Below are 27,285 nucleotides of genomic sequence, written 5' to 3' on the forward strand. Positions count from 1 at the left end.
ATTTTAACAAAGTGTAATACTGTACAACCAACTTTGAATTTGAAGCTTGAGAATTAATAGTTTTTACGTTAGTGTGTTAGCTAAGGTAATTTTAGTCAAGAAAATAAACACAATGTAATCATTTCATACTGTTTAATATTTCCAATGAAAATTTAACAAGAATTTGAGTCCTTCCAGTGATTAAATAAAACACAATTTTCTATCTTATTAAAATTACAAAAGGCAGAAAACGTTATCCAATAAATTATAGTTAATTAGTGTATAAAAAATCAAATATAAATAAAATCTGTAGCCTATTTGAAATTACTGATTGCTTAAAGTGTTAAGTTTAAAATACTAAAATTTGTTTTTCAGATTTTACAAAGTGTTATATTGGTTAGCTTGTTTTGAAAACTAAAGCATTTTTTCAATCAGATACATTTTAAATGCCATTACTGATATGTTGATATTTAGTATGAACAAAAAAGACATTGTTTCAGAGGATAGCAGGCTACCTGAATGGGAAAGAGTCCAAACTGGCACAGAAAACACAAAACTTTACACTATATACACAAAACATTAGAATATTTCACTGTCAAAAATCGACAGCATTTTGAATTAAGGAAAGAGTTATCTTTATGTCCAAACTGGTGGCCAGTGTGCTGTTGAGACAGTCTTGTCAATAGTATGAATTCAAAAAATACAGTTTCAGTTATCTTATATACACTATGTGAATAAGTATGTAAGCCTGCTTGTTGGGTTGGATGTTGAAGTGGAGTGGGTTAGATGAAAGGTATTATCGTAGGTTTAGGTTTGGGGGTTGTCTATACTTTGTAAACCATTGGTAAGATAATTCCCATCTTCTCAGTTGTGACTGGTTACATTGAGGAGGCAGGGATCTGACTATTTTAGTTGTATAGCTGTCATTGAAATTTGGGTTGTTATGGATCTGGGCATGTTGTACAACTGGTTTGTCTTTGTATCCAGTAGATACATCTTGTCTATAGCCATTCATCCTGGTTATGAGGCTATTGGTGGATAGGCCTACATAATGTACAGCATCGAGTGCATAATGTACTAATATATAGGCAAAATAGCCTCAGAACCAGCATGAATGGCCATTTTGGACACAAAGAAAACTCTCTCTTCCTTAGTTGAAAATACTGTCAGTGACAGTGAAATATTCTAATGTTTTGTGTAAATAGTGTAAAGTTTTGTGTTTCCTGTGCCAGTTTGGACTCTTTCCCATTCAGGTAAGCCTTAAAAATCCTAATAACTTAGGCCCTTGTGCTCTATGTTACACCCTTTAAAAAAGACACTATGTGTACAACCAACAGTTGTTAAAAACCAAAATAAAACCCTATTGAACCCTATTCATAAATATCCCCTTGTTAAGATAATTATAAATAAATAGGAAGTGGCACAATAAAGCACTTCAAGTAGCTGATTCAAATTAAATATACATTTTGTACAAAAAAAGAATATGTACAAGTCTTAGTATATTTTTAAAACACTAAAACCTAATTAACAGCCATAATCATAATCCTCCTTTCAGGATAAGTTTTTTTCACAATCTCACAAGTCTATATATTGCATCATGTTCTGTAAGAAGACCGAAAGGTTTAAAACAAGATATTTGTGCAACTTCGACTCTCATCTGTTTAAAACTGTGGTTTTAATAAGCTATCACTGTTATGACAATATGTAAAATAGCAAGCAGTATAACTTACCAATTATAAAATATTGTTTTTAATGTTTTGACCACAAGGACAGTTAGGCCGAATGATAGCTTTGTGAGTTCATTGAGAAATCCTTAGCATAGCATAAGTTTTTAACACCAACTATTAAAAATGTTTACATGGTGTTTGAAGCACTTAAATAAGAGTGATTTTATAGTGGATAACGCATGATAACCAATAAATTATAGGGCTTGAAGTTGTGAACTATTTCATTTAGGAAACAAAAACTAAAATTTAGCATCGTAAAAAGTGCCCCTGCTCAAATCTATTTTCAAAACTAAATAAAACCAAGCACTGTCCAAATCTTAAGAAAAATTAAACTTAAATAATACAAACCAAGCCCATCAAATACCCATCCAAGAACTTCAATTTACAAATGAACAGCATTTTTTAACCTGCTGGGTGGTACTCAAATCTGTGCTATGAGCAGTAGCAAAACAAAATCCTAATATTCACTAAGTCTGCAGGTTTTGCTGCAATCAGAGTATTTACTTCACTCTTAACCTTAAGAGTATTATTTTTCCTTTGCCGTTACTATCTTTTATAAACAAAATATGCCTCAAACCATTCATTTTATAGCAAATCAGGAGTTACTGTTGGGCAAGTGGTAAACATTATTGAGTGTTGCATGATTATGACATTAATAAGCTAGGCTACAAGTTTGATTCTTCATAAATATAGGCTTGTCTCCCTCAAAATATAAAAATAACTGACATAGATGTACTAAATTAATAAAATATAAGTTTTCGATTCATTTAAGATTACCCATACTATGTGATTTGACAAATACAGTAAAATAAATCCATTAAAAAACAAAATAACTGTGTATGAACATATTACACATTCCTATGTACATTTGATATACACAGGCAAGGCAGCTTAGAAAAGCTGGGTGAAGTAAGTGGTAGATCCATCTCGCCAGGAGGGATCATCAACAACTTTGGCACGACATAGTGGACAAGTCTGTTCTCTGTCAAACCAGCGTGCGACGCAACTCTCGCAGAACACGTGGCGACACGCTAGCAGCACAGGGGTATCGTAGTCATCGTGACAGATGGGACAAGTCAGTCCAGCGTTGGATAGAGCCTCTTTGTCTGGACTAACACCCAGCTGCTAAGAGACAAACAAGATGAGTTAGGTTAAGCCGTTTATATGGTAAAATGACAAAAAGAGTATTGTAAAACTGGTAATAGACCACTGACTGAATATCCATTCCATTTCCATCACAATGAACATACAAAACGGGTGAACATCCAAAGGAAAAAACTCTCATTAAGTTAAGTCATTAATCTTGCCGATTGTGGTGAAATCATGAACTTCATAAACTTTCGATCTTCACAGATGCTTTCTGTAATCTAATTTTAACGCTCCTCACACTATACGAATTAGCTCGTCCGAGTAAAAATCGGCCAGGCAGATGATCGTAGGTCTGATGCTTTCACACAAAACCAAATTGTAATTGGACGAGTAAAAGTAGGATCCACCACTCCATCAGAACAGAGTTTTATATCAGTTCTTTGGAAAGTGTTGCATGGTTTGCTATGGACGATTGATATGTATTTTGTATTTGTATAAAATAATACAAAAACTTTTGATTAGCTTTTTATAATAATGCTTTAATAAAATACTGTAAAAATAAAATATGTATATCAAATCATTTTAGAATACAATTTTTTTTTAATAATGTGAGCGTGAAGTAACCTACTAAATTAAAAAAATACCAATAATCATTTTTGGTGAGGTAAAACGACAAAACATATGGGTATTTTAATTTTTGAGCTTAGAAAACACTTCAGCAATGAATATAAACAAATAATATGTTGTAATATAAGTAGCAAAGACATTTGTATATATCAAATTTACGGATCCTTGAACCGTTCAAAGTTCAATCAAACTACAATACTGTTTGTATGAACATTTACTCAACATATTTTACTGACAGTATGTGATAACTTACAACATTTTCAAGCAGCTTGAGCATGGAAGCCCACCAGGCTCTAGCCCTCGTCATGAGGTCTGATCCCTTGGACACCATGTAGGCAGCTGATAAGAACACTCCCACAACCTTCTGTGGCCCTTGATATGACTCCAGCAGGTAATACAGCCATGGCTGGATGGGGACTAGGCTCCGATACAACTGTGATGACGATTCTATGGCTAGATACCATTTTCCCTGAATCAAACAGAAATAGTTCATCACATTTTGTGCATTGGCCACTAGAGTTGTAGTTTGGGTTTCTCTAATTGCAAAAACAATAACACTGTGTAACAAGATGACCTAAACAAGATAGGTAGGTACAAAGCATAAAGTTGACTTAAGATAGTTAGTTTTTCTTTTTAGTAAAAAGAAAAACATTTTACAAAAATGTTTTTTGCTTATAAATATAATCCCTTTATTTACACAAGATATAAAATGGTAACTTCAAATACCCAACTCAATTTCGAAGAGTTTTATCGTTTTACCTGTCGAGTTTTACAGGCATATGGAACAGTGTCTTTATGGTAGTTATTTACTGATATCTTAACCATTTCTTTTCTTAATCATTCCTATTAATTTGAACAATGAAATGAAGACAAATTGATTACCATAAATGCATTTAAACTAGAAACAAAAAACAGAAAATTATTTTTCTAAAATCCGTCCAGGTAGCAAACAAAAATATATTCAAACTCTTCATATTACTTTTTGCAAACCTGAGTTCCATTTCACATTAATGTTCAGCTCCTAACAGAAGTATTCTTAAAAACAGTGTAATTGCAGTTGCACCTTTTTGTTAAAATTACAACTGTTTTATAGGAGTTAAGTTTATTTTACTGTTATATCTCTAGAAGATACCTTAAAGTAAAATTGGTTTTTAATGAGATTAATCATAAAATCATTGACCTAAAAACACCCACTTTGGCAGATGAGATATTTATATTGAAATAATCCTAACAAATTATTTCCTTTATTGTTATTGTTACTGAGAAGAACTTTGTTCGGCAACCTAAAAAATGTCAAGAGGATGTGTGAACAGTTTTTACCCACTCTAAATATAGGTCTAGTAATAAAAACTATTTGTCAGAAAACTTACCCTTTTCTTAGCCTCAAAGAGGTAATTTGGTATTATAGTGACTAGAATCTTGATGATTATAGTGATTAGTTTCAGAATGAAGTCTGTAACTGCCACTAGCCATAGTAAATCAGCTACAGTAAATGGTTGAACATAGGGAGGTATAAACACAACGCTGTAACAGAAGTAAACTTATTATTAATAAATTATCAATTATTAGTGAAAAGCAAGTAGAACGAATAGAGGGATGTATGATCAAATTATAGTTGCAGTTGATCATATTCTATTCTTAGCAGACGCCAAAATATCACAGTTTAAAATTATAGTTTTTTTTATCTTAGGCAGGTTTTATGCACCGTGACAGTCCCTAGGCCTACATATGTTGCGGCTGACCGATCGGTCACGCGACAGCTACACTTTTTTGTCGCGTTAACCCACATTAAAGAACTAAGTCAGTTTTAAATCCAATGTTGTGTGTTGTGGTTGTGATGAAGGAGTGATAATTAAGTTGTTAAAATAAGACCCTGTAGTGTTGTACACATTGAAGACAAACCCCCGTTTATTTATACAACACATAAAATTTACAGCTTGAATTGGGTTAACCCTAATGTAAATGTCATTACATAAGAAAAATTATGTAATTTATATTAAAAATAAATGGTAAACAATTTATTTATATATTAATTAATAACATTGATCAATATATGTGAAATGTAAATGTATGGATAACATACCACGTGGAGTATAAAAATACTACTGTAGCAGTGCATTAACGTACAAATTTGATCCAATAGAACTTGAACCGCGCGCGACACATTTTTTAAAGCTGTGATTCTAAAACCTGTCGCGGGTATTTAGAGATCGCCAATTCACTCACGCCACAGATTGTCGCTGTCGCGGTGCATAAATGCTCCCATTAAATTCAATAGAACTTGAGTCGCGCCGCGACTCGCAACTGTCGCGGTGCATAAAACCGGCCTTAGCAAAGCAGCCTAGATATAAGTTGTAGTTTTCAAATAAAGTGCCATAAAAAGGCCTGAATGGTAAATTGGTGTTAAAGGATAAATTGGCATGGCACTTATAAATATATATGGTTAGGATAAAGAACCATTGGGAAAATGTAACAAACTATGTTAAGAAATCCCAATAACTTTGTTAAAAGAGTATTGTTAAAAGAGTAATTGTTAAAAAGAAACGCCAAATAAGGATGGGGCCGTCAAACAAATGGGTGTGAATGATTTAAACATAGCTAAATGGTTTAAGTTACCTTGCTTTATCAAGTGATTCTTTGTTAGTACGGTAGTACACTACTATAGTTTTAGACTTCTAGAGTTCATCGTCAGAAGTGACAAAAACATCAGGTCATCTATCCTAAAAATGCTGGTTAGTTTTTCAATATTTTATTTATTCATCGTATTTACGTAATGTATATGTGTTATGTGTGTTCTTAAATGGTATTGACGGCTCTAGCCAAATGGATGGCCTATGGATGACCTGATGTTATTGTCACACCTTATGATGAACTCCAGAAGTCCAAAACTATATTATTGCACTACTAACTCAGAATAAAGAGGATGGTGATGTCAAATAACCCTACTAGCATCAGTATTGCATTTTGAAGAAAAATAAATTACAGTTCTTTTAAACTCAGTTCCTTTTTCATTACTCTTTTATATACTTAAAAAATAGTTATTACATTAAATCAAATTGGATTTTAAAAAGAACAACTGTGACAAGTTAACTTGTTTTATGGCATTACAAATAATTAATATACAATAAAATGTCTGCTAGAAAAGAAGCGCTTTGTTCGATCAAAAATCATAGGTTTGCACACCTCTAACTTTCAATAAAATGGATCCTAATGTGCTGCTCTGTAAGTTAAATCATTATGGAATCGGTCAATAGTGAAGTGTCTGGAAATCTACAGACTTGCTGAAAGCGAAAATGTGAACAAAAAAATAACTTTACCTAATAAAATAAAAATTACATTATGTTAACGAGTAAAACTACTTGTAGTCTAAAAAAATTGCACAGTTTAGTTCTAAAACATAGCAAAATGTCTAAAAACTTAAAGTGGATTGGCAGCCTCTAGCAGGAAGCCATCGATTCCCTCCACCAGCTATAGCATACCGGTACTGTGTTAAGCATGTTAACTCTTTATTACAATGAGAGCTTAATTTGGCACTGAATGGAGCCCTTACAGTAGTTATTGTACCCATATTAATACTATACAGAATCATTTTAATGTTATAGTCATCAAATAACTATCTGGTCCAATAACATTTTCTTTTTGCCTAAACTCAATATAAATTAAATGTTTTTACATGAGTCGATTTAGATTGCAATCATATAATTTAAGAATTGAGAATAATTTCAATGAAATAGGTTTGCGTTTTGGACCTGGAAACTTGTATGTTTTATTTTCATCATCAACCATCCTTGTAATTGAATTTACTAACCTTAAATAAAGCTTCATGTCATCGTAGAGATAGTAAAAGATACAAATAGTAAAAACAAGATGGATGACAGCAAACAAGAGAAACCCAATGTTTCGTTGGGAATGTTGAGCGATTTCTGCCTTGAGACGGCTGTTGTAGAACGCAAATGTGCCATAGAGTCCAACAAACAGCAAAATGGCTGAAAACACATATTAAATGTTGCTAACAAGATAAAATGTATTAAACTCACATTAATCTTCTATTCTTCTAAAACAGTAAGGAAAGACTTTTTATAATAATAACTACAGGTGGACCAATTCGTAGGTAACATTTGGTAATGAAGATTTTCAAAGACTACTCAAAAACAACATTATCACTATGACATGCAACTAATCTGATCAATACTCTAGTAGTCTCTTAAACACTTAACTGGACTTAAATAAATAAAAAATACTCAGTTTGAGAATCTTAAAACTTCACTTCAGTGGATCTCATTGAGTTTGTGAAAAGTCAAATTTCGCAGAGCTCATTTGATAGTTAATAATGTTTCTATTTATTAACAAGATTAAAAAATCCTAAAATAATTGCATTAATTTTCAAACATTAGGAGATATTTAAAAATGACATTGAGCTGGCAAGGACTTTAAGTTCTTTTATGCTGCACTAAATAGTAGTAACTTGTTATAAGTCATTTTTGGTCTAAGAATAGTAAACGTCCTTTAAACCGCAACCTGTTAAACCGAAACACACATAAAAATTCAAATGAATTAGAAAATGAGCCAGGTAAAAGGAACTGTAACCAGTTAATTGGGCTTAGCCTACGAATTGTAAAGGAGCAGACAACGACACGGATCTCATACTGGGATATACAGTAGATGACGTTCAGAAATCTACTGTTGATTATTTTAAAACATATTTTGTGTATACACAGTTGTAAATTTTATGATGACAGCAATTCAAAATAATAAAAAAACCTGTGGTAGATCTTTTTACTGTACTCCTTTGTATTCCTACCGTAAAAATATGTTATTTGAAATGGTTCTAATCCCTTTATCTAAGTTAATCAGTGGTTTACTGGAGTGACATTTTGTAACAAAAGAGGAGAAGAAATCGTCAAAATTAAATATCTTACAAGATAGAAGACTGGTGAAAATGAATCAGTAGGAAGCAAGAATACCATATGGATGAGAAAGGATGCAAAGACTAACATACACAAATCTTTAACTACCTGAGACTAAACAAACTAGGTACTATAATAATGTTTTTCTAAGTCTTTATAATTGTATGCTACTGTAGTTTCAATTGTTGAAAAAGAAACTCCCAAGCCTTACAGTCCGAAAAGATTGTATCACTGCAAAGATTTGTGGAAACACAACAAGCAATCATAGATTACTTTTGCGAGGCTCCTAAATGCCTAAAAATCGGGTGTTAACATATAGATGCTATATAACTGCTATGGACATTGGACAAAACAATACTTGGATTGTATCAAATCACAATGGCAGAGTGGTTTCATTGTGTTTGTACTTTGAGTAATGGCATATATCTAGTAAAAACTGCCACCGGAAACATTGTGCAAGACTTCTTCACATGCTATTGATGAACTACTATATGCTACATCGATTATGTTATCGGTAAAAACAGTACCTACAGTGGTAGTTAACATGTTCAATGCGGTTATGCGATGGCTAGCCACTGCCGTTGGCGGGAACAGCTAACGCACTGTGTGGATAAGTGTGAGAAAACTTTTAAATTTAGTTTCATCCAAATGAGAGCCATATACTGCGTTCCAGTTGTTGTGGCCATAGTTTTACAAGAACCCAACAGATAGCAGCACTAAACAATACTGTTAGCCGGCCTTCAGTATTGCCAAATGGAGGGTAAAAGCTGGAAGTGAAGTACCCGGATACACCAACAAATAATACCACAAAAAAGCGGTCAGGCACAACATTTAGGTTAGGTACCTTCCACAATGCTACAGTAAAATCATTACAGTAGAACGTCGATTATCCGAAGCTCGGTCATCCGAAACGTCGGTTAACCGAAAAGAAGACAGAAGCAAAAATCAATAAAATCGCGCGCCAATCACGACTGGCCGTAGCGCTACGCCACCGCACAGCTGCTAGGCGGGAGGCAGGGTGGGAGGCGGGGCGGGCCTACGTGACGAAATTGTCGTGCACTATGGCCGCGCGCGCCACTCCTACTGCCACTGACTCAGTATCCGTCTCAAGTCTCAGTCGCCTGTGAGCATTCGACAGCGACAGTTCGTACGGGTTTCTATTGTACTGTTTCATTCTACACTGACTATGTCGTCCAAACGTAAACGTGTAGTGCTTAGTGTTTCTGATAAACTTAAGATATTGGAGCAGTTAAAAAAAGGTGCTAGTGGATCGAGTTTAGCTCGGGAATATGGAGTTGGAAATGCGACGATATCTGACATTAAAAAGAAAAGTGAATCCATCACAAAATTTGCGTGTGTACTCGACAGTGAAGACGGGAGCCTACATAGAAAAACCATGAAAATGGCGGAAAACCAAGACTTGGACACCGCAGTGTACACTTGGTTTATGCAGGTACGTGGACAAGGTCAACCAATAAGTGGCCCTTTGCTTTGTGAAAAAGCCCTAGAAATGAATGCGAAACTTGGTGGTAACGCTGACTTTAAGGCATCATCCGGCTGGTTGAAACGTTTTAAATCTAGGCATGGTATTAGGGAGTTGGATATTCAAGGGGAAAAGCTGTCTGCTGACACTGAAGCAGGAGAAAAATTCAAAGATTCGTTTGCAAGTTTGCTCAGTGAGGAAGGCTACGATTATAACAATGTCTATAATGCAGACGATACAGGCCTATATTGGAAGAAAATGACAACAAAGTCCTTAGTTTCTAAGAAAGAGATGTCAGCTCCTGGTTTTAAGGCAAGCAAGTCCCGCATCACTGCAATGGTGTGCGCTAATAAAACTGGAACTCATAGGCTACCTTTGCTTATCATTGGAAAATCTAAGAACCCGAGGTGCTTTAAGGGAATTGTAAAATTACCACTCACCTACAAAAGCCAAAAGAACTCGTGGATGGACACAAGCATTTTTGTCGAATGGTATGATACCGTATTTATACCGGAAGTTAAAAAGCAACACATCGCAACTGGGAGCTCTGGAAATGTTTTGCTAATCATCGATAATGCTCCAAGTCATCCTTCCTCGATGGACCTCGACAGAGAAGATGGTAAGTTCAAGGTGGTTTTTTTGCCTCCAAATGTAACCTCAGTTCTCCAACCGATGGACCAAGGGGTAATTGAGAGCTTTAAACGTTATTACAGAAAAGCATTGTTACGGATGGTTCTGCTTGGGCAAGAAGAAGACAAACCCATTCTTCAGCTCTATAAAGCAATAAACATGAAGGATGCTGTTTATATGGCTGCAGAAGCTTGGGATTGCGTCAAGGAGACCACACTGAAGAAAGCTTGGAATAAGCTTTGCCCAACTGAGGCTGCTCCTACACCTGAAGAGCCCCCGACCCAATTTGTGTCAGAACTGGTTGGCCTTATAAACCAATCTCCAGAATTTGAAGATTGTGATCAAGACAATATTCAAGAGTGGCTTGAATGTGATGTAGATGACCCTGGATATGAAGTGATGACGGACGATGAAATCATAGCTCACGTCCAAGAGAACGGCGATGACGATGAAGAGGAGGATTATGACATCGACCTCCCTAATGAAAACGGCCCATCCCACGATGAAGCCTTTCACTGCCTAGAGACTGCAATGCTGTGGTTAGAGCAGCAAGAAGAATGTGATTCTGTCCAATTGCTGTCTTTAAAACGACTGCGAGATTTAGCAGCAAAAAAACGAGTGTCTGGACTAAAGCAAAAATCTATTTTGGACTTTTTTTAAATTTCTTTCTGTACACATTCTGATTCTGTAGTCCAGTTCTAAGTACTGTTGTACATGTTTGTTGCTGTATTGTAAAAATAAATCTGGATGTTAATTAATTAAATTTATATTATTGTACAGTATCCACAGACGTCACTGACGCAAAATCGGCAAATCGCCGCCGGCCGCTATCCCTTCCCGTCATTTCCCGTCAATGACCGATTATCCGAAAAATCAGTTATCCGAACACCCCCAATCCCCAATTAATTCGGATAATCGACGTTCTACTGTATCGTTATTTTATTGCATAGCATTAAATTCAAGCCTAAACCCCACACTACAGTATTTTTTAACAATTCCTACCACCAAAATAGTGGGGATAAAATAGTGGGATCTAAAAACGAATTATACCAGATTGAAGTATAAAACTGGCACAACAAGCAGCAAGCGAAATGATATCTCACGGCAGTGGCTAACCTCACGCTGGAACAATAGTTTGTAAATGGCGCTTTGACAAGTATACTCGTCGTGCACCACTGGCAAAGGACCAGTGAACATGTTAATTGAGGTTTCACAATCATAAATGTGAAAATTGTACCTCACCAAGACTAATAATTTATAGACTACAGTACCGTACTTGAAAATAATAATTTTAACTTTTGTAACTAATTATAATTATAGTAGAACCTCGACTATCCTGGGAACTTGGGAGGAGAGAGGCCAAGAATAACTGAAAACCACTAGTCCAACATGGTAAAAATATACAATAAATCCAATTTTAACCATGTAATTCTGTATAAATATACATTAATGTCATTATTTGCATTTTAACATGAGGGTAAAAAACAATATTGTGCAATCATAAATAATGCACAATCATGATAAGTTATTAACCTTGGTTCAGATGTATAAACTGTAACATTTTAAATCACAGCTTGTTCATGAATTAAAATAACCTACCAAACCATGTGCAGTATTTTTCTATATTTCTATATTTTTCATGTGATAATAAGGTTTTGTACGTAATTTAAGAGGTATCTTTTGGACACAGTTGATCTACCGCATGGTTCACCAGCTCCCAGATAAGCGAGGTTTTACTGTACTATAAATAATTATGTTTTTGAAAAAAATCAAAATAAAATAATAATTTATACCTTGAAATACATTAAATATACCTGGGCTGTAGTCATATACTGCTTTGGCCAGTATTATTGTAACAAAAGGAATGTATTTCTTTATTACATTTATGAGTGAAGTCGCTTCAGGACTCAAGTTAAATAAGTCAGTAACACCTGAAACAAAACAAAAAAATCATTTGGTAAACTTACCTTTTGTTGGATTATCAAAAATTACATCTAATTAGGTTAAAGATAGTAGCCTATCTAAGGAGACAAGAATTGTATTCCCCTACATACTCTCTGATATGATGGGCCCTAGATGATGAGGTAAGTATATTTGATATGTTCAAAATAGTCCTATGATGAGACTAGAGATGTGCGAGCAGCTCAATTTTCGAGCCAAGCCGAGCCTGGCCTACAAGCTCAAGAGATCGAGCACAAACGTGTCTGCAAAGTTCACATGACATCAATAACGTTTCCATAATCAGGAAAAGCGAAGGTGATGTGTAGACTACTCAACAGGGAGAGATGCTCAGGATCTTGCCGCGATCGCGGATGATGATGATAACGTTTCCATGACCACGGAAAACTATGATATCCCATGCCATGCCATGTGGGAGATTCAGGATTTTTCCACGATCGCGGATGGCAATGATAACATCAAGACTTCCACGACCACAGAAGACAATGATGATGACCATGGGAGATATTCAGAATTTCGCCGCAATCGCAGAAGACAATTATAACGTTTAGGTGGCCGCAGAAGACGATGATGATTACATGATCGCGGGAAGGATTTCCATGATTGCAGATGACGATGATAGCGTTTCTGTGACTGCGGGAGACGTTCAGGATTATGCCGCTGAAGATAATGTTTCTGTGAACGATGGAGATATTCAGAATTTTGTCGCGGGAGACGATGATGATGACATGATCTTGGGTTAATGAAAATAATAACAATATTAAGGATTATAGTCAGCACAACATTGTGATAAATGCAAATTACAATAGATTAATTATTTATGATAGGAACACAATGTAATACTGCTTTTAACTGGAGACCAAATCTCATATGCTTAAAACTGAGTTTAAATTCATGCTAATTTCAACTTAAGAGGCCTGCTGGCATTTAAATTTCTCTGCAAATTTGTCTACTTCCCCTAAAATGAATATTCTCTTGTTTTGATCATAAAATATTTAACTATGAATATATTTAAAATAATAACTTTTATGCTAATTATACAAGTTCACTTCAAATCCAAATATAAACAAATCAATAAGTTGTTTAATTGATTGTTGGTATAGTTGTTTATTATTTTTTTTTTTACTTTTATTCATTGTCTATTACCGCGCCGATTTTAAGAAAAGATTTCCTTTTGAAGAAAATAATAGGGGGGCAGATTTTTTATAAACTTAGTTCTTTGTTTCATCCTTTTATCTACAAAAAAAAATATATTTAACTCTACATATTAACATTAAATTACATTTTTTTACACTTTTTGACTAGGCCTGATTATCTATTATTTGTAACTAGGCCTACCCGTACACGTAAATTCATGATTGATAGAAAAAAGCTTGAGGCTCGATTGAAAATCTCAGGTTCGCACTCCTATAGTTGAGAGCCATATCCAAGAACTCTTCGGCGGATTGAGATAGTTTTGTCTCCAAATTATAGCTTTACACAAAACATGAGTACGGAAAGCACTTGTTTGATTTTGTTGTTTGAACTGAAAATGAGGGATATAGGCTAAGTCTTAAAATTTCCAGAAAAGAAAATGTTACAATTTTCAGCCCAGCTTACCAGACTTAAACTGTTATTACCATCTGACGAGTATCCCTTTTTATGATTGTTGGGTTTAAGTTCCCAAAATAAACAGCAGGATGTTTGAAATGGCAAGTACAGTAGAACCCCTCATATCCGACCATGGCGGGACCGGGCCATGGTCTGATATAGTGAGGGGTATAACCTGCAGTCCCTGCAACATCGGTAATTGTCTCCTGCTACAGCGACAACACCCGTGAGCGAACTTGCAGCTTCCGCTACTTAAATAATTTTCTCCTGTAACGGGGACAACACCCGTGAGAATAACTTGCAGTCTCCGGGACTTAGGTAACCGTCTCCTGCGACGGTGGCAACACCCGTTATCGACGACAGTAATGATAGTCTGCAGCGACTACGGCAACATCCACAATAGGCCTTTCGGTTAACCGATCATGCTCAGCATTATCGCCCGAGACAGAATAAAAATATACGGTCGGACACTAGGTCGGATATCCCGAGGAGTCAGTTATTGTGAGATCGGATATGAGGGGTTCTACTGTATACCCGGCAATTGAATTGGTGATTTAGATACAGTGTACAAATTATGGAACTGAAGTCTTTTAGTAATAAATATGTCAACAATTATGGCTGACTAAAATATTGTCAATGTTTCCTTTAACATAAGTCGACACTACATGCACTCCTAGGACTAATCTTTTCTGCAAGTCTATCTTTACCTGGGAATTATACCCATTAAGTTAATTACGTAAATTATAATCCTGAGATTTTTGGAGTTTGAGAATGTCAGGTTTATTCCTAAAAAATACTTACTAATGAGGAACTCACACTTTGACTTTCTCAAAACCTATAATGACTTTAATGGAATATGTTTATGACTGAGGCAAAAGGACCATTAGAGTTTTGTGTAGCAGCTAATGTATGGACTCATATAACACTGGATTGACATTACAGCCACCTTAAGTTCTTTGATGACAAGATAGAAAGACTTTTTCATGGAGACCAGAACTTCATCCCCAAAGTGAAATATGGAAATAATATGAAAGACTAAAGGTTATACTTACTTTCATCTGGTTGTGGATTGTTGGTAGGTTCTGAATTAGTTTCAGGGCTGTTGGATGAAGTGTTGGAAGGCATTGATCGACTATCACCAGGTGGACTGCCGGGTGGTCTGCTGGAACTCTGGACATCTGGGTCTCTTTCATCTGACTCTAGGTTGATTACAAAAGACTCCATGTCATTTCCTTAAACATTAAAAAATCATAAACAACATGTAATAAAAATGTAAGCCTATTACAAAAGCATGCACTGAGTGTGTGGAATTACACTACCAACTGTACTTTGAAGATACAAACAAGGGACCAACACTTGACTGAACTTTCTCTGTTTTTGCACATTGTATATCACAAAGTCTGTCTGCTCGATTCCCCCAAACATATGAACTGTCGCTCTCTTATTACCTCCTTCAGCATTATCACTTTCACACTCACAAAAACGCTATATTTCCGTCCATAGTAGCTTGATTTTCAATTGATCTACACAATTGTAATCTGTACAGCCTAAAAATTTGGAGGTTATGGATTTTATATCCAAGCAATTTTCTCGTAATGTTTGGCTACAATGCAGCGAGGTATGGCTTTAGGTGGTCGGACTGATACGAGATTAGTTCTGAGAATTGCAGCGAACGATTCAGTTGTAGTATAGACAGCAATGCTCTAACCCAAGCATCCTACTAAACAATTGCTTCATATAGTGATTCAACACAGCTGAAGAGAGCATTGCACACTAATTTTTAACCCTCAGTGATTGCTAAGAAAATTCAAAGAACCGGACAGCAAAAGGCAACAAAACAATTGTTTAACTAAGTCTGATTAACTTACCTATACTTTTTAAGTTTAAGATATGTAATATATGATGCTAACATTCCTGATGTCAAATTTGATTAAATGATGAGGCTTATAATAGCTGTATGTTTGGAGCCTAGGTCATAAAAAAATATTAAAATCACAGAAACGAACGTGACATTGTACCTACTTTGTAGAATTGCAGAGCAACCTGTGCCAAGTGAAGATACCAAAAAAGGGAGGGATGGTTAATCAAACCAGAACTAGTAAATTCAGACCATAACAATACTCAGCCAGAGATGTGGTTTAGGCCTATTTTCGAAAGAAAGATTACCAATGACAATGATACATACTTGATGTAGTCACAGAGGAGGTAGATGCGGCTGAAGTCAATGACCTCGCCTGTATCCAGTTAGGAAGTGTAATGTGTGGTGTGATGCCATCACTTGTAATGCCACTTCTTGGTTGCACTAGGGGCCGAAGTTCTTGACAAACCCGGTTGAGGTTATCCCTGATGATGCGTGAACCTTCCATTGTCCGTCTCTCCAAGTGAACCAATCCACTTAGTCTAAGTCTTTCCCGCCCGCTTTCTCGATGAGTCATGAGGAACCTTTTTATCCTAAAAAGATTAACAAATTAAGCCAGATAACACAGAAAAACCTGCAGACTGAGCAAATTTTTATTTCCCTGTATTGATTTTTATTTAAGTAGGCCTAGGTCAACTTAAATAACATTAGGTTAGTAAAGTTTTACTAATTTACATTCTTCATAAGAAAAAACAAGAATTTTGATTTTATAATGTTTTGGAACTGTCTTTGTAGGCAATAAGCACACAATAATGCATTACTGTAAGATTAAATTATTTGTTTTATAACCCTTTTAGTGCCGCACCGTCGCTCATAACATGTGTTTACACATAAATTTCCGAGCTTTGCTGATGGCGACTCTGAGTAGGCTAGGCCTATTTTATATATTACTCAAACACCAAAAAACCACGGCCGCCTTTAACTCCAGGCCGCGGCCTTCGAAGTGGCAACGTCGCAAGTGGAGTTGTAACAGCTGTTTCGTTTGGAAGAAGCTAAGTTAATGGAATTTGTGTATTTACGAAAGATTGGTTACTGGACTATGACAATAATGAATCCGCTTTAAAATCTACAGATATGGATTTTTAATTCATATTGTTTTGGTTTTCAATTCTGTATGTTTTATTTTCAATATTTTAATAAATTTATGTTCATGAATTTAAATTTAAATCAATAAAGTGTGAATTAATGAGCTGATGTCACCTGTCTGCCATGTTATCTTATGGGACGTCTGTCACTAAACAACACCACTTGCGACGTTGCCAATTCTACCAGGCCGCGGCCTGTAGTTAAAGGTGGCTGTGAAAGAACATACTGTACCGACTTTAAAAACACAAAATTCATGTTTTCGGCCCCTGGACTATATTGTTAAGACAATAATAGGTTTTTTACATACCTCAGTCAAATAGTCCAAAATGGTATTGCTCAACAGCTTACATGTTTCGTTGCGAAGACAACATTATCAAAGCTTGCAACTCGTCAAAAACACATTTAAAACACGAACACGAACACAGAAGACATTAATACGGTACGAATACACAATTGACATTTAGATAGCGCTATCATAATACTGATTTGGTCCGGCGCGGCGCGGGGCTGGTAGCAGACTGGAGGTCACGTCACGTTGTCTCCTCTACTGTTATCACTGATGTTATCAGATCTTCGATCAGCTGTTCCTGAGTTTAATATTGTATTAAAAATCTAGCGAGACTGGAACTGTAATTTTTCGTTAAGGATGTGGTCCTTACACTGTTCGTCATTATAAATTTTATAAATCTCGAACTCCTCCAAGGTGTCAAGTTTTCTACCTTTCCCACAGACATGTAGAATTTTTAAACCATCGTCAATGCTACTCATTGAGTGATTTGAATCAACCAGTGGTCAAACAAAAATCAGCCTTCGCACAACACCTGGTTGATTCAAATCACTCAATGAGTAGCATTGACGATGGTTTAAAAATTCTACATGTCTGTGGGAAAGGTAGAAAACTTGACACCTTGGAGGAGTTCGAGATTTATAAAATTTATAATGACGAACAGTGTAAGGACCACATCCTTAACGAAAAATTACAGTTCCAGTCTCACTCGATTTTTAATACAATATTAAACTCAGGAACAGCTGATCGAAGATCTGATAACATCAGTGATAACAGTAGAGGAGACGACGTGACGTGACCTCCAGTCTGCTACCAGCCCCGTGCCGCGCCGGACCAAATCAGTATTATGATAGCGCTATCTAAATGTCAATTGTGTATTCGTACCGTATTAATGTCTTCTGTGTTCGTGTTTTAAATGTGTTTTTGACGAGTTGCAAGCTTTGATAATGTTGTCTTCGCAACGAAACATGTAAGCTGTTGAGCAATACCATTTTGGACTATTTGACTGAGGTATGTAAAAAACCTATTATTGTCTTTAAAAACACATTGTTTTGATTCAAAAGCTTCTGGCTATGAGTTTTGTCGCAATTCCGTTGCCTTCGGTCTGTTAGCAGACACTATTTAAGCCATTTGCTCACGTTCTTCATTTTTTGTTTTTGTTTTTATACATTGGCAAAGGTTATTTATTAGTAATAACAATCTTTACTGACAACAAACTAAAACATATTAGTTGTTTATATTACATAAGTTTTGTGTTGCTTGGCAACCACATATTTGGAATTGTAATATATTTTCATTTAAGTTTTTTCAAAGTTGTTTTGAACTCATATTGATGATTTAGGCCCTTGTTTATTTGTTTTCAATGGGTTGTGATGTTTCTAATACCGTACTGCTACCATTGACTATTGGATACTGAAGTAGACCTCCCATATGGATCAGCTGTCGCTAATTTTTTATTCATCCCAATAAGTACATAGTTGATTGAGCCAGTCAGAGAATGCGCTAGTGTCCAAGATTCTATTTCATACCTTACGGTATTTTTTGTTGCTGCTGTTGGTCATAACAGTTGCTATAGGTAACTCATCATGTGATTCCTTTGATTGACTTGGTAAAAAATGTTTGTATCAACAGAATTTAGTAATTTAGATCGGTACTTTCCTGTTAAAGGGAACATTCATTATTATCGATGATTTTTTTTATATATTGATATTTTTGTTTTCCGATCAGATCTATTACAAATTGACAACAACAACTAACTGATCTTGTTTAGGCTAAAATAGTCTATATGGATTAAGAAATGAAACTGTTCTAAGCTAACCTAACATAACCAACCAAACTTGCTGTACCATTTAAAACTTCCGTTTGGGTTTGATAATAGAAAAGGCAAGTTAAACACGGAATTTTTAAATTTTACAGCAAGTTTGGTTAGTTATGTTAGGTTTTTTTTTCAACAGTTTCATATACTGAACAATATTTATCCTAGTTGTCAGCTGATATGTTTCAATTTGTTAATATCGATATATCGAAAAAAATCATCGATAATAATGAATGTTCCCTTTAACAGGAAAGTACCTTTAGATCAGCGCAATCTGTCGGTAGCTCACATAAATCTGGCTTAAAAGGTAACCCTCCGAGCGTCACTTGTCGAAAAATCGACTCTCAACACACTTTGTGTAGTGTCATTTGTCGATTTTTCGACACACGAACATCGTTTACGGCGAAGGCTCTATGACTGACTGAATCGGATTGAACTGGATCGAGTTAGGTATCGTTCTTTTTGTAAGACTCTAAGCTTTCTCCAGAGGTCTGTTTCTAAGCGCTATTCATTTTAGTTCCGAAAATATTGTAGCAGACAGCTGACGTGCGTATTTGTAAACAGCTTGGTTAACCTCGGACCGATGACTGATGTGTTTTATTACGTTTATCATTGTTTTAGTGTTAAAAATCAAAAGTAGTGATATACGTGGTGCATTATAAGAAGATTTAAATGATTTTGAAGGGCTGGTTGATGATCCTGAAGAAGTAGGTAGTGATATTGATGTAAATTATCAGCCAGATTCCTAGCTATGGTTAGGCTATGCATTCTTAGCTAAACGCTATGTACTGAAATCTGTTTTTTGCCCATAACTTATTTATTTGCAAATCTTCTGCCTTATATTATTATATATTTGTAATCCTCATAAAATTTAGAACAAAGTGGCTATTTTCAAATATTTATAGGCCTGTAATTTATACAATTTCATTGAGCACAAACTTATTTTTTTTTCAATTTTTCCAAAATAATTTTTTTTTTCCTAAAAGATTTTTTGAAACAAATATTCCTTATGTTTTATGTATGAAATTGAAGCCCATGATTTTCCAAACAAAATGGTATATAGAACAGTAGAATTAACATTGAAATGAAATGAAATGAAATGAAATGAAATGATATTTATTCGTCTATAGACATTATATAAATGCATGAGACACAGTCAAATTATATAAATACATGCTGGTCGAGGCACTTGCATTGTTTTAAGTAGCATTGTTTTAAGCTTCTCAGATCCGTTTTAATAAAACCTTGCAAATGCGCCAAAAATAGGCGGACATTAAGGCCTAAACTATGGACACTCGGAGGGTTAACATGGGGATGAAATGTCTAGTTGTATAAATAGTCAAAGCTTCTACTACTCAAACTTAAAATAGCCTATACATTGTGTCTTCCCAAGTGTCATTTGGACAGTTTGAAAGTGCATGACATCCCCAGTAGTGCCATTAGCACGAATACCTCCCGTTAGACCTGTGCTGCACGGTGAATATGGATTGGGGTATAGCCTAGTCTTATCCTGTCTTTTCTTTAAGCTAAACCATTGGCTACATGTCATATTAAAATGAATAGCCATTGGACAAATCTTTAGGCTACTCTTGATGGTACAAGGCTACACTATTAATGTCTGGTGTCTTGACTGGATGGAAAGAACAATTATGGTTCTATGGAGCGTAATCTGTCCAGGAATTTTTATAAAAAAGTTGTTAGGGCACCAAAGGAAAAGGACTGATGATGGTTCTATATCCTAGCCTATTGATTGGATGAATGAACTAACCCAAAAATTTGAGGTTAGATTGTGCAACTTAATCAAAGATTAACTTACAAGTTTATATAATTTAAAAGCTTTTAGAAATATGTGTCAGCAATAATATGCTGACGAATGAAAATTGCTGACAGGTTCTGCTTGAAAAAAAAAACGAGTGGCTTTGCGTAATAAGACATGTTAATTACTTGCTTACAGCTTATTTCAGAATCAGAATCAGAAATATTTATTTGTCATTGGACATTACAAAAATGCATTGACAATTGTCATGTGTATATAGCATGGCTACAGTCAGGCTAGACATTACAACTAACATGTCCAATATGTTAATTTTTTTTTTTTTTTTTTTTTTTTTTTTTCAGCTCTGTGGATTACCAACAGTATGGAGTGTGATTTAACAATAAATACATTTTGTAAATAAATATGAAAATTTAACAAAGAATAAATTATATGAACCAACAACAAAATACAGATATTAAGATAAAAATTTATAAAAATTAACAATTGCAACAAATGTTGATGGACATTTAAAATATAAAAAACAGTAGACAAGGTCCTGCTAACAAGAGATAAAAACAGTATAACAAACGCTGATAGACAATTAAGATAAAAGATTAACAACAATATAAACTAACCAATATTAACAACAATATAAACTAACCTAGGCACTGACAATGAGTCTAAAACTGAACTTCCTTTACGGCCATGAAGTCGTCAATAGAAAAAAAAGGGTTTCTTAAGAGCCAGTCATAAAATTTACTTAAAAATAAAGAATGTCTACCTGGATAAAATTGAACAGTCTTACTCAATTTATTAAATACCTTATCGGACATAACAACATGACTTTTCAATGTTTTACTCAGCCTATTAAATGTTCTGTTTATCTGACAATTACTTCTTGTATTATATGTATGGACTTGATTGTTAAAAATTGAAGTTGATAGATTTTTTAAAGCATAAGACATAAGATCAAAAATGTACAAATTAACAACAGTTTGAATTTTTAACTCGAGGAATAAAGGTTTACTATGAGCGTCTTGGGTGGAACTTGCAATTAGTCTAACCACCTTTTTTTGTATGATTAAAATATCTGTAATTTTGCAGCTGTTTCCCCAGAAGATAAGACCATAACGGAAAATACTTTGGAAAAATGCAAAGTAGGCCATTTTTATGTAGTCAAAGTCAACAAAATACTTAAGACGTCTAATGAGATGTACCACTCTGGACAATCTTGCAGCTATATGATCGATGTGATTGTCCCACTGAAGGTTATTATCAAGATAAATGCCTAAAAACTTAACACAACTTACATTATTAGGCAGTTCAAGGTTAACAGGCCTGAGACTAAAAATAATATTCTGTGTTTTATCGTTATTTAATAGAAGCCCATTTTCTTGAAACCACACTGATGCCTTGTTTAAAGCCCCATCAGCTAAAGGTTTAAGTAGATCTAAATGATTGCTAACTGATACAAAAGTAGTGTCATCAGCATACAGTATGGTTTTTGTTAAGCTAGGTATTTTTTTTGGCAGGTCATTTATGGCTACTAGGAATAACATTGGTCCCAGAACAGAGCCTTGTGGTACTCCATACTTGAGAGTAGCCTCGTCCGACCACAAGCCATTTAAAAGTACACGTTGTTTGCGATTTTCTAGGTATGATTTAAAAAAAGAGAGAGCAGACCCCTTAATGCCTAAGTCCTCTAATTTGCACAATAGATTATCATGGGCCACACAGTCAAAGGCCTTGCTCAGGTCACACAGTGTGGCCCAAGCAAAGGCCTTCCTCTCAAAAGTATTTAATACTTCTTGTACTAAAGCATCGATGGCATCTGTGGTTGACATACCACTGCGGAATCCATATTGAGACATATAAATAAGATTGTTATTTTCTAAAAAATTGCTGACTTGATCAAACACAAGTATCTCAATAACTTTAGATAGGGTTGGTATGATTGATATGGGCCTATAACTTTCAGGCCTATTCCTAGCACCTTTCTTAAAGATTGGACAAACCCGTGAAATCTTCAGTTCCTTGGGGAAATGACCATTGAGCAGACACAAGTTGATACATGAAGTGAATGGGTGTAATATACCAGATATAATGTGTTTTAATGAGTTGTTTGATATATTGTAGAAATCATTACTATTAGAGTTTTTTAGGCGTTTTACAGCTTTAAGAACAGATTCGGGAGTTACAGGATTAAAGGAGAAAACTGGCGGGGAAATGTGATTGGTGTTATGGATTTGACTATCTGGAATGCACTGAGTAGCTCCTTGCTGCTGCACAGTATTAAGCTGCTGCTTGATGCTCTCAACTGAATCTATGAAAAAGTCATTAAACTGTTGTGGTGTTATTGGAATTTTTTCATTAGAACGAGAGGTCTTAGTGTTATCTTGTATTACTTTCCAGGCAGCCTTACATTTATTACTGCTATTTTCTATGTAATTGCGATTATGTAAAATTCGAGCTTTTTCTATATTTTGTCTATATTCCTTTTTTAAACTGTTCATTTGAGACTTAACTTCTAGAGAATTGGTATGTTTGAACAACTTACTCAAGGTCAATAACTCCTCTTTCATACCAGCAAGATCACTGGTGTACCAGCTGTTTTTGATAGGTCTACTATCCATGCAGGTAGTAGGCCTATGTTTCTTCATACGGCAGTAATAGTTTATTACTGTGAGTAACCTTTCAAAAAAACATGAAAACCAGATTGAAGCATCAACAGTTAGACTTTGGAATAACAGATCCCAGTCAAATGATAATAGGCTATCAGTTATGTCCAAAAGGCTTGACTTGGGCAATACTGTTCTAAGGTAACTGATAGGCTCATTGTCAGATAAAATATTTGAATTAAAACTTAAACTAAGGATTATACTATCATGGTCAGAGAAAGGAAAGAATATTACATTACTATTACAGCTAGCAACATTGTTAGTGCCTATCCTTACAAAGACATTATCAAGGCAATGCTCACCTCGTGTTGGGGAAAAATTTTTACAAAAATAGTTGTTTTGTCTAAGAAGGTTTAAAAAATCTTTAACGGTTTGTTTTTCTGTTGTGATGTCAAAATCTCTATTCACGTCTCCTCCAATAATCACATTATAACTGGGCCAATTACATAAAAACAACAGCAAACATTCCAATTTTTCAAGAAATATGCTTGGACTACCATTAGGAGATCTATAGAGTGAAACTACAATGATTTTCAAACTATCGAAAATTACAGATGACAATTCGAAGTGTAGCTCGTCACATAAATAGGCTACGTCAAGTTCTTTAGCCTGTAGGGCAAGGTCATTCCTTACAAAAATAAGGGTACCTCCTCTGATTTTATTTGATCTGCAAAAAGCGTTACCTAATACATAATTACTAGGACAAGAAAAGCTAACCTCACCTGACTGAAGCCAATGTTCTGAGATACAAAGTATAGATAGATTAAGATTAATAACAAATCCTTCAAGAATTATGAATTTGTCCTTAAGTCCTTGAATATTGAGGAACAGAAAGTTAAACTCCGTCTCACAGTCTAATGATTCAGGTTCACCAGTCGCTTTACTGAGTTGAGAGTAGGCATCACCTCGATCCCACAAAGTTCCGGGCCCATATGCTATCAAACTGGATTTTCTTGACTTGCGAGAGTAGAGTTTTTTGAATCTTCACTTCTCTTCACTACTATGTCTCTTCGTAGAATTCCCTTGAATGGAGCAAAGAGACAACCTTCGGGCCACAAATCAGCACTTAAAAGTTTATCAAAATCAGATTCCGGCACCTCTACATGAAAGGAAGAGTAGCCTTCGTATTTTGTCCTAATTTGTGTACACTTGAGAGATTGCAGGTTAAGTTCATCCTTAATGTAACTGTCTATATCCTTAGCGGTAGATTCTGGGCTCAGCCTAGAGAGGAAAATAGCCTTCTTTTTGATTGTTGGTTTCAAGTGAACACTTTTAATTGCACAATCAGTCCTCTTGCCAATCACTACATCACTGTATCTTTTACCCTTTTCACGGTCATTTAATGAATTGCTATTCGAGGAGCTTCCAAGTTTATTTTCTCGAGTAGGCCTATGTTGCTTGGATTTGCGATGGTAAATCAGAAATTCTGTCTGTTTTAGATTTGCAAGATAAAACAAGATCATAGCAACTTACCTCTGGAGTAAGACAATGAAACATTGTGAACCATTGATCTAATAAACATTTCAAACACAAACCCCCAAAGACAGCAAGGACAATCAAGTATTTAACAAGAATTGTTAGTTGTCGACAAGAACTCTTCTTCAGGCCTGAATTTCAAGACAACAAACTTTAGGACATAAATTACAAACCTTATTCTACATTGCTCTTCTCTTCAGTCCTGCTTGTATTTTTCTGTTATAAAACAAATCCAAGGCAAACGCAACCATTTACAAAATCCGAAAGTCAACAGAACACGAAATGAAGTAAGAAAAACTAAGGGGAACAATAAAATTAAGTTACAGACATGGGTTAGACAGTGTAGACACAGACACTGACAATAAGAAATCGACACTTGACTTGACACTAGGAGTACGACTAGACGTAGACGAAACTTTGACCAGTTTGACCAACCAACGCACGCAATAACGCAGTGTTACCACCAGGCACGAATGCCTCATCGTCTTTTCAGGGTAACCATGGCCACCTTTAACTCCAGGCCGCGGCCTTCGAAGTGGCAACGTCACAAGTAGGGTTGTAACAGCTGTTTTGTTTGGAAGCAGCTAATGGTATTTGTGGTATTACGAAAGTTTGGTTACTGGGCTATGAAAATATTCACTCCGCTGTAATGTAAAGTTATAGATTTTCAATTCATATTGTTTTGGTTTTTTTTTTGTAATTCTGTCTGTTTTTTTTTTCAATAATTTAATACGTTTATGTTCATGAATTTAAATTTAAATCAATAAAGTGCGAATAAATGAGCTGATGTCACCTGTCTGCCATGTTATGTTATGGGACGTCGGACACTAAACAACCCTACTTGCGACGTTGCCAATTAAAGTTAACTTTACCAATCGTTCAATCTGTATTGGTGTGAAACTGCCAATAACTCACCAATAAGTAGTGTCCGCGCTTCTAAAAATCAATAAACTGCACTGTTTTGGGCTAATCGGGCCGCACTGCTTAAATACCCATATAATCACGAGTTAGAGGACACCTTAACGTACAAGTCAGTATCATGGTCATATACTAGGAACACAGGAGGGTAATATAACAACATAATATGGAACATAATAAGGGCTTAAAATGAAAATGACAAACTGCGTACGCATCCCATCTACTGGTGGCCGTTTTGCGGAAAAATACGGCCGAGCACCTTAATACCTATATATTCACGAGGTAAAGGACGCCTTAACGCACATGTCAGTATCATGGTCATTTGCCAGGAACAGAGGAGGGTTATAAATAAGGGCTTAAACTGTTCCTGGTATATGATCATGATACTGACATGTGCGTTAAGGCGTCCTTTACCTCGTGACCATATAGGTATTAAGGTGCCGTATTTTCCTGCAAAACGGCCACCAATAAATTTCGGCGTGCACAGTTTGTCATTTTAAGCCCTTATATGACCCTCCTGCGTTCCTGGTATATGATCATGATACTGACTTGTGCGTTAAGGTGCCCTCTAACTCGTGACCATATATAGGTATCAAGGTGCTTGCTCGGCCATATTTTTCCGCAAAACGGCCACCAATAGATTTCGGCGTGAGCAGTTTGTCACGCCCTTTTTGTATGACCCTCGTGCGTTCCTGCTATATGGCCATTATACTGACTTGGGCGTTAAAGTGTCCTTTATCTCGTGACCATGTGGGTATTATGCAATGTAGCCCGATTAGCCCGAAACAGCGCCGTTTATTGATTTTTACAAGCGCTGGTACTACTTAATGGCGAGTTATTGACAGCTTCACACAAGTTCAATCTGTAAACTAAGGAAAAATTAAACTAAAGTGTGGATATTTTATTGCTGATGATTGCTGGTGAAAAACCAATTTTCACTCTCGTAAATACTCCCATAAAACCCCGTTCTCATGGTCCGATCACGCTGGTTCACGTCGAATAAACTTCTGTTTACACGTTTGTACCAAATTTCATCATAATTGGACCATTTTGCTCGAGTTATCTTGCTAACGCACACACACACATATATTTTGTATAATATCATAGATTAAAATAAATGATAATATACGAATAGATTTGTATTTGAAGGGATGGTGTTTTGGGCCTCTCGAAGACATCAAAATGAAATAAACGGTATCAGCAATCTGACACATACTTTCTCCCATTAGCTTGTCAACAACCTTTATCATGGCTAAGCCTAAGCGATGCGAGTAACTATGATATTTAACAGGTAAAATCACAAAAGTTTCATTAACTTTTGAACAGTAATTTTAACAGGAATGAAGGGATGCACTAATTT

General features: G+C 35.4%; 1 protein-coding gene across 5 annotated transcripts; it reads right to left on the minus strand.

Annotated features, from left to right (window-relative positions):
- Positions 1-25,396, minus strand: LOC128998006 (RING finger and transmembrane domain-containing protein 2). Of its 5 annotated transcripts, XM_054423926.1 has the most exons (9): positions 24,254-24,935; positions 23,411-23,544; positions 16,177-16,442; positions 15,044-15,223; positions 12,236-12,373; positions 7,231-7,408; positions 4,793-4,946; positions 3,676-3,891; positions 1-2,831 (listed from the first exon to the last, which is right to left on the minus strand). In XM_054423926.1, exons 3-9 carry the CDS (start codon positions 16,424-16,426, stop codon positions 2,598-2,600), a joined length of 1,350 nt encoding a protein of 449 aa, XP_054279901.1. In that variant the 5' UTR covers positions 16,427-16,442; positions 23,411-23,544; positions 24,254-24,935; the 3' UTR covers positions 1-2,597. The 5 variants fall into 5 exon arrangements, with proteins under 5 accessions (XP_054279901.1, XP_054279898.1, XP_054279899.1 ...); XM_054423923.1 differs by lacking the exons at positions 23,411-23,544; positions 24,254-24,935 and adding an exon at positions 25,181-25,396; XM_054423924.1 differs by lacking the exons at positions 23,411-23,544; positions 24,254-24,935 and adding an exon at positions 25,005-25,168.
- Positions 25,397-27,285: the final 1,889 nt, after the last annotated feature.

Source organism: Macrosteles quadrilineatus, unplaced genomic scaffold (genome assembly GCF_028750875.1).
Source record: "Macrosteles quadrilineatus isolate MER2022 unplaced genomic scaffold, UCM_ALF_1.0 Scaffold_7__1_contigs__length_78375512, whole genome shotgun sequence".
NCBI classification, from domain to species: Eukaryota; Metazoa; Arthropoda; class Insecta; order Hemiptera; family Cicadellidae; genus Macrosteles; species Macrosteles quadrilineatus.

Coding starts and splice junctions, on each gene's coding strand:
- LOC128998006 (XM_054423923.1), bottom strand. CDS start 16,426: ATGACTCATCGAGAAAGCGGGCGGGAAAGACTTAGACTAAGTGGATTG. Junction 3,892..4,792: donor TCTTTGAGGCTAAGAAAAGG/GTAAGTTTTCTG, acceptor TGTTTGATTCAG/GGAAAATGGTATCTAGCCAT. Junction 2,832..3,675: donor TCAAGCTGCTTGAAAATGTT/GTAAGTTATCAC, acceptor TTTGTCTCTTAG/CAGCTGGGTGTTAGTCCAGA.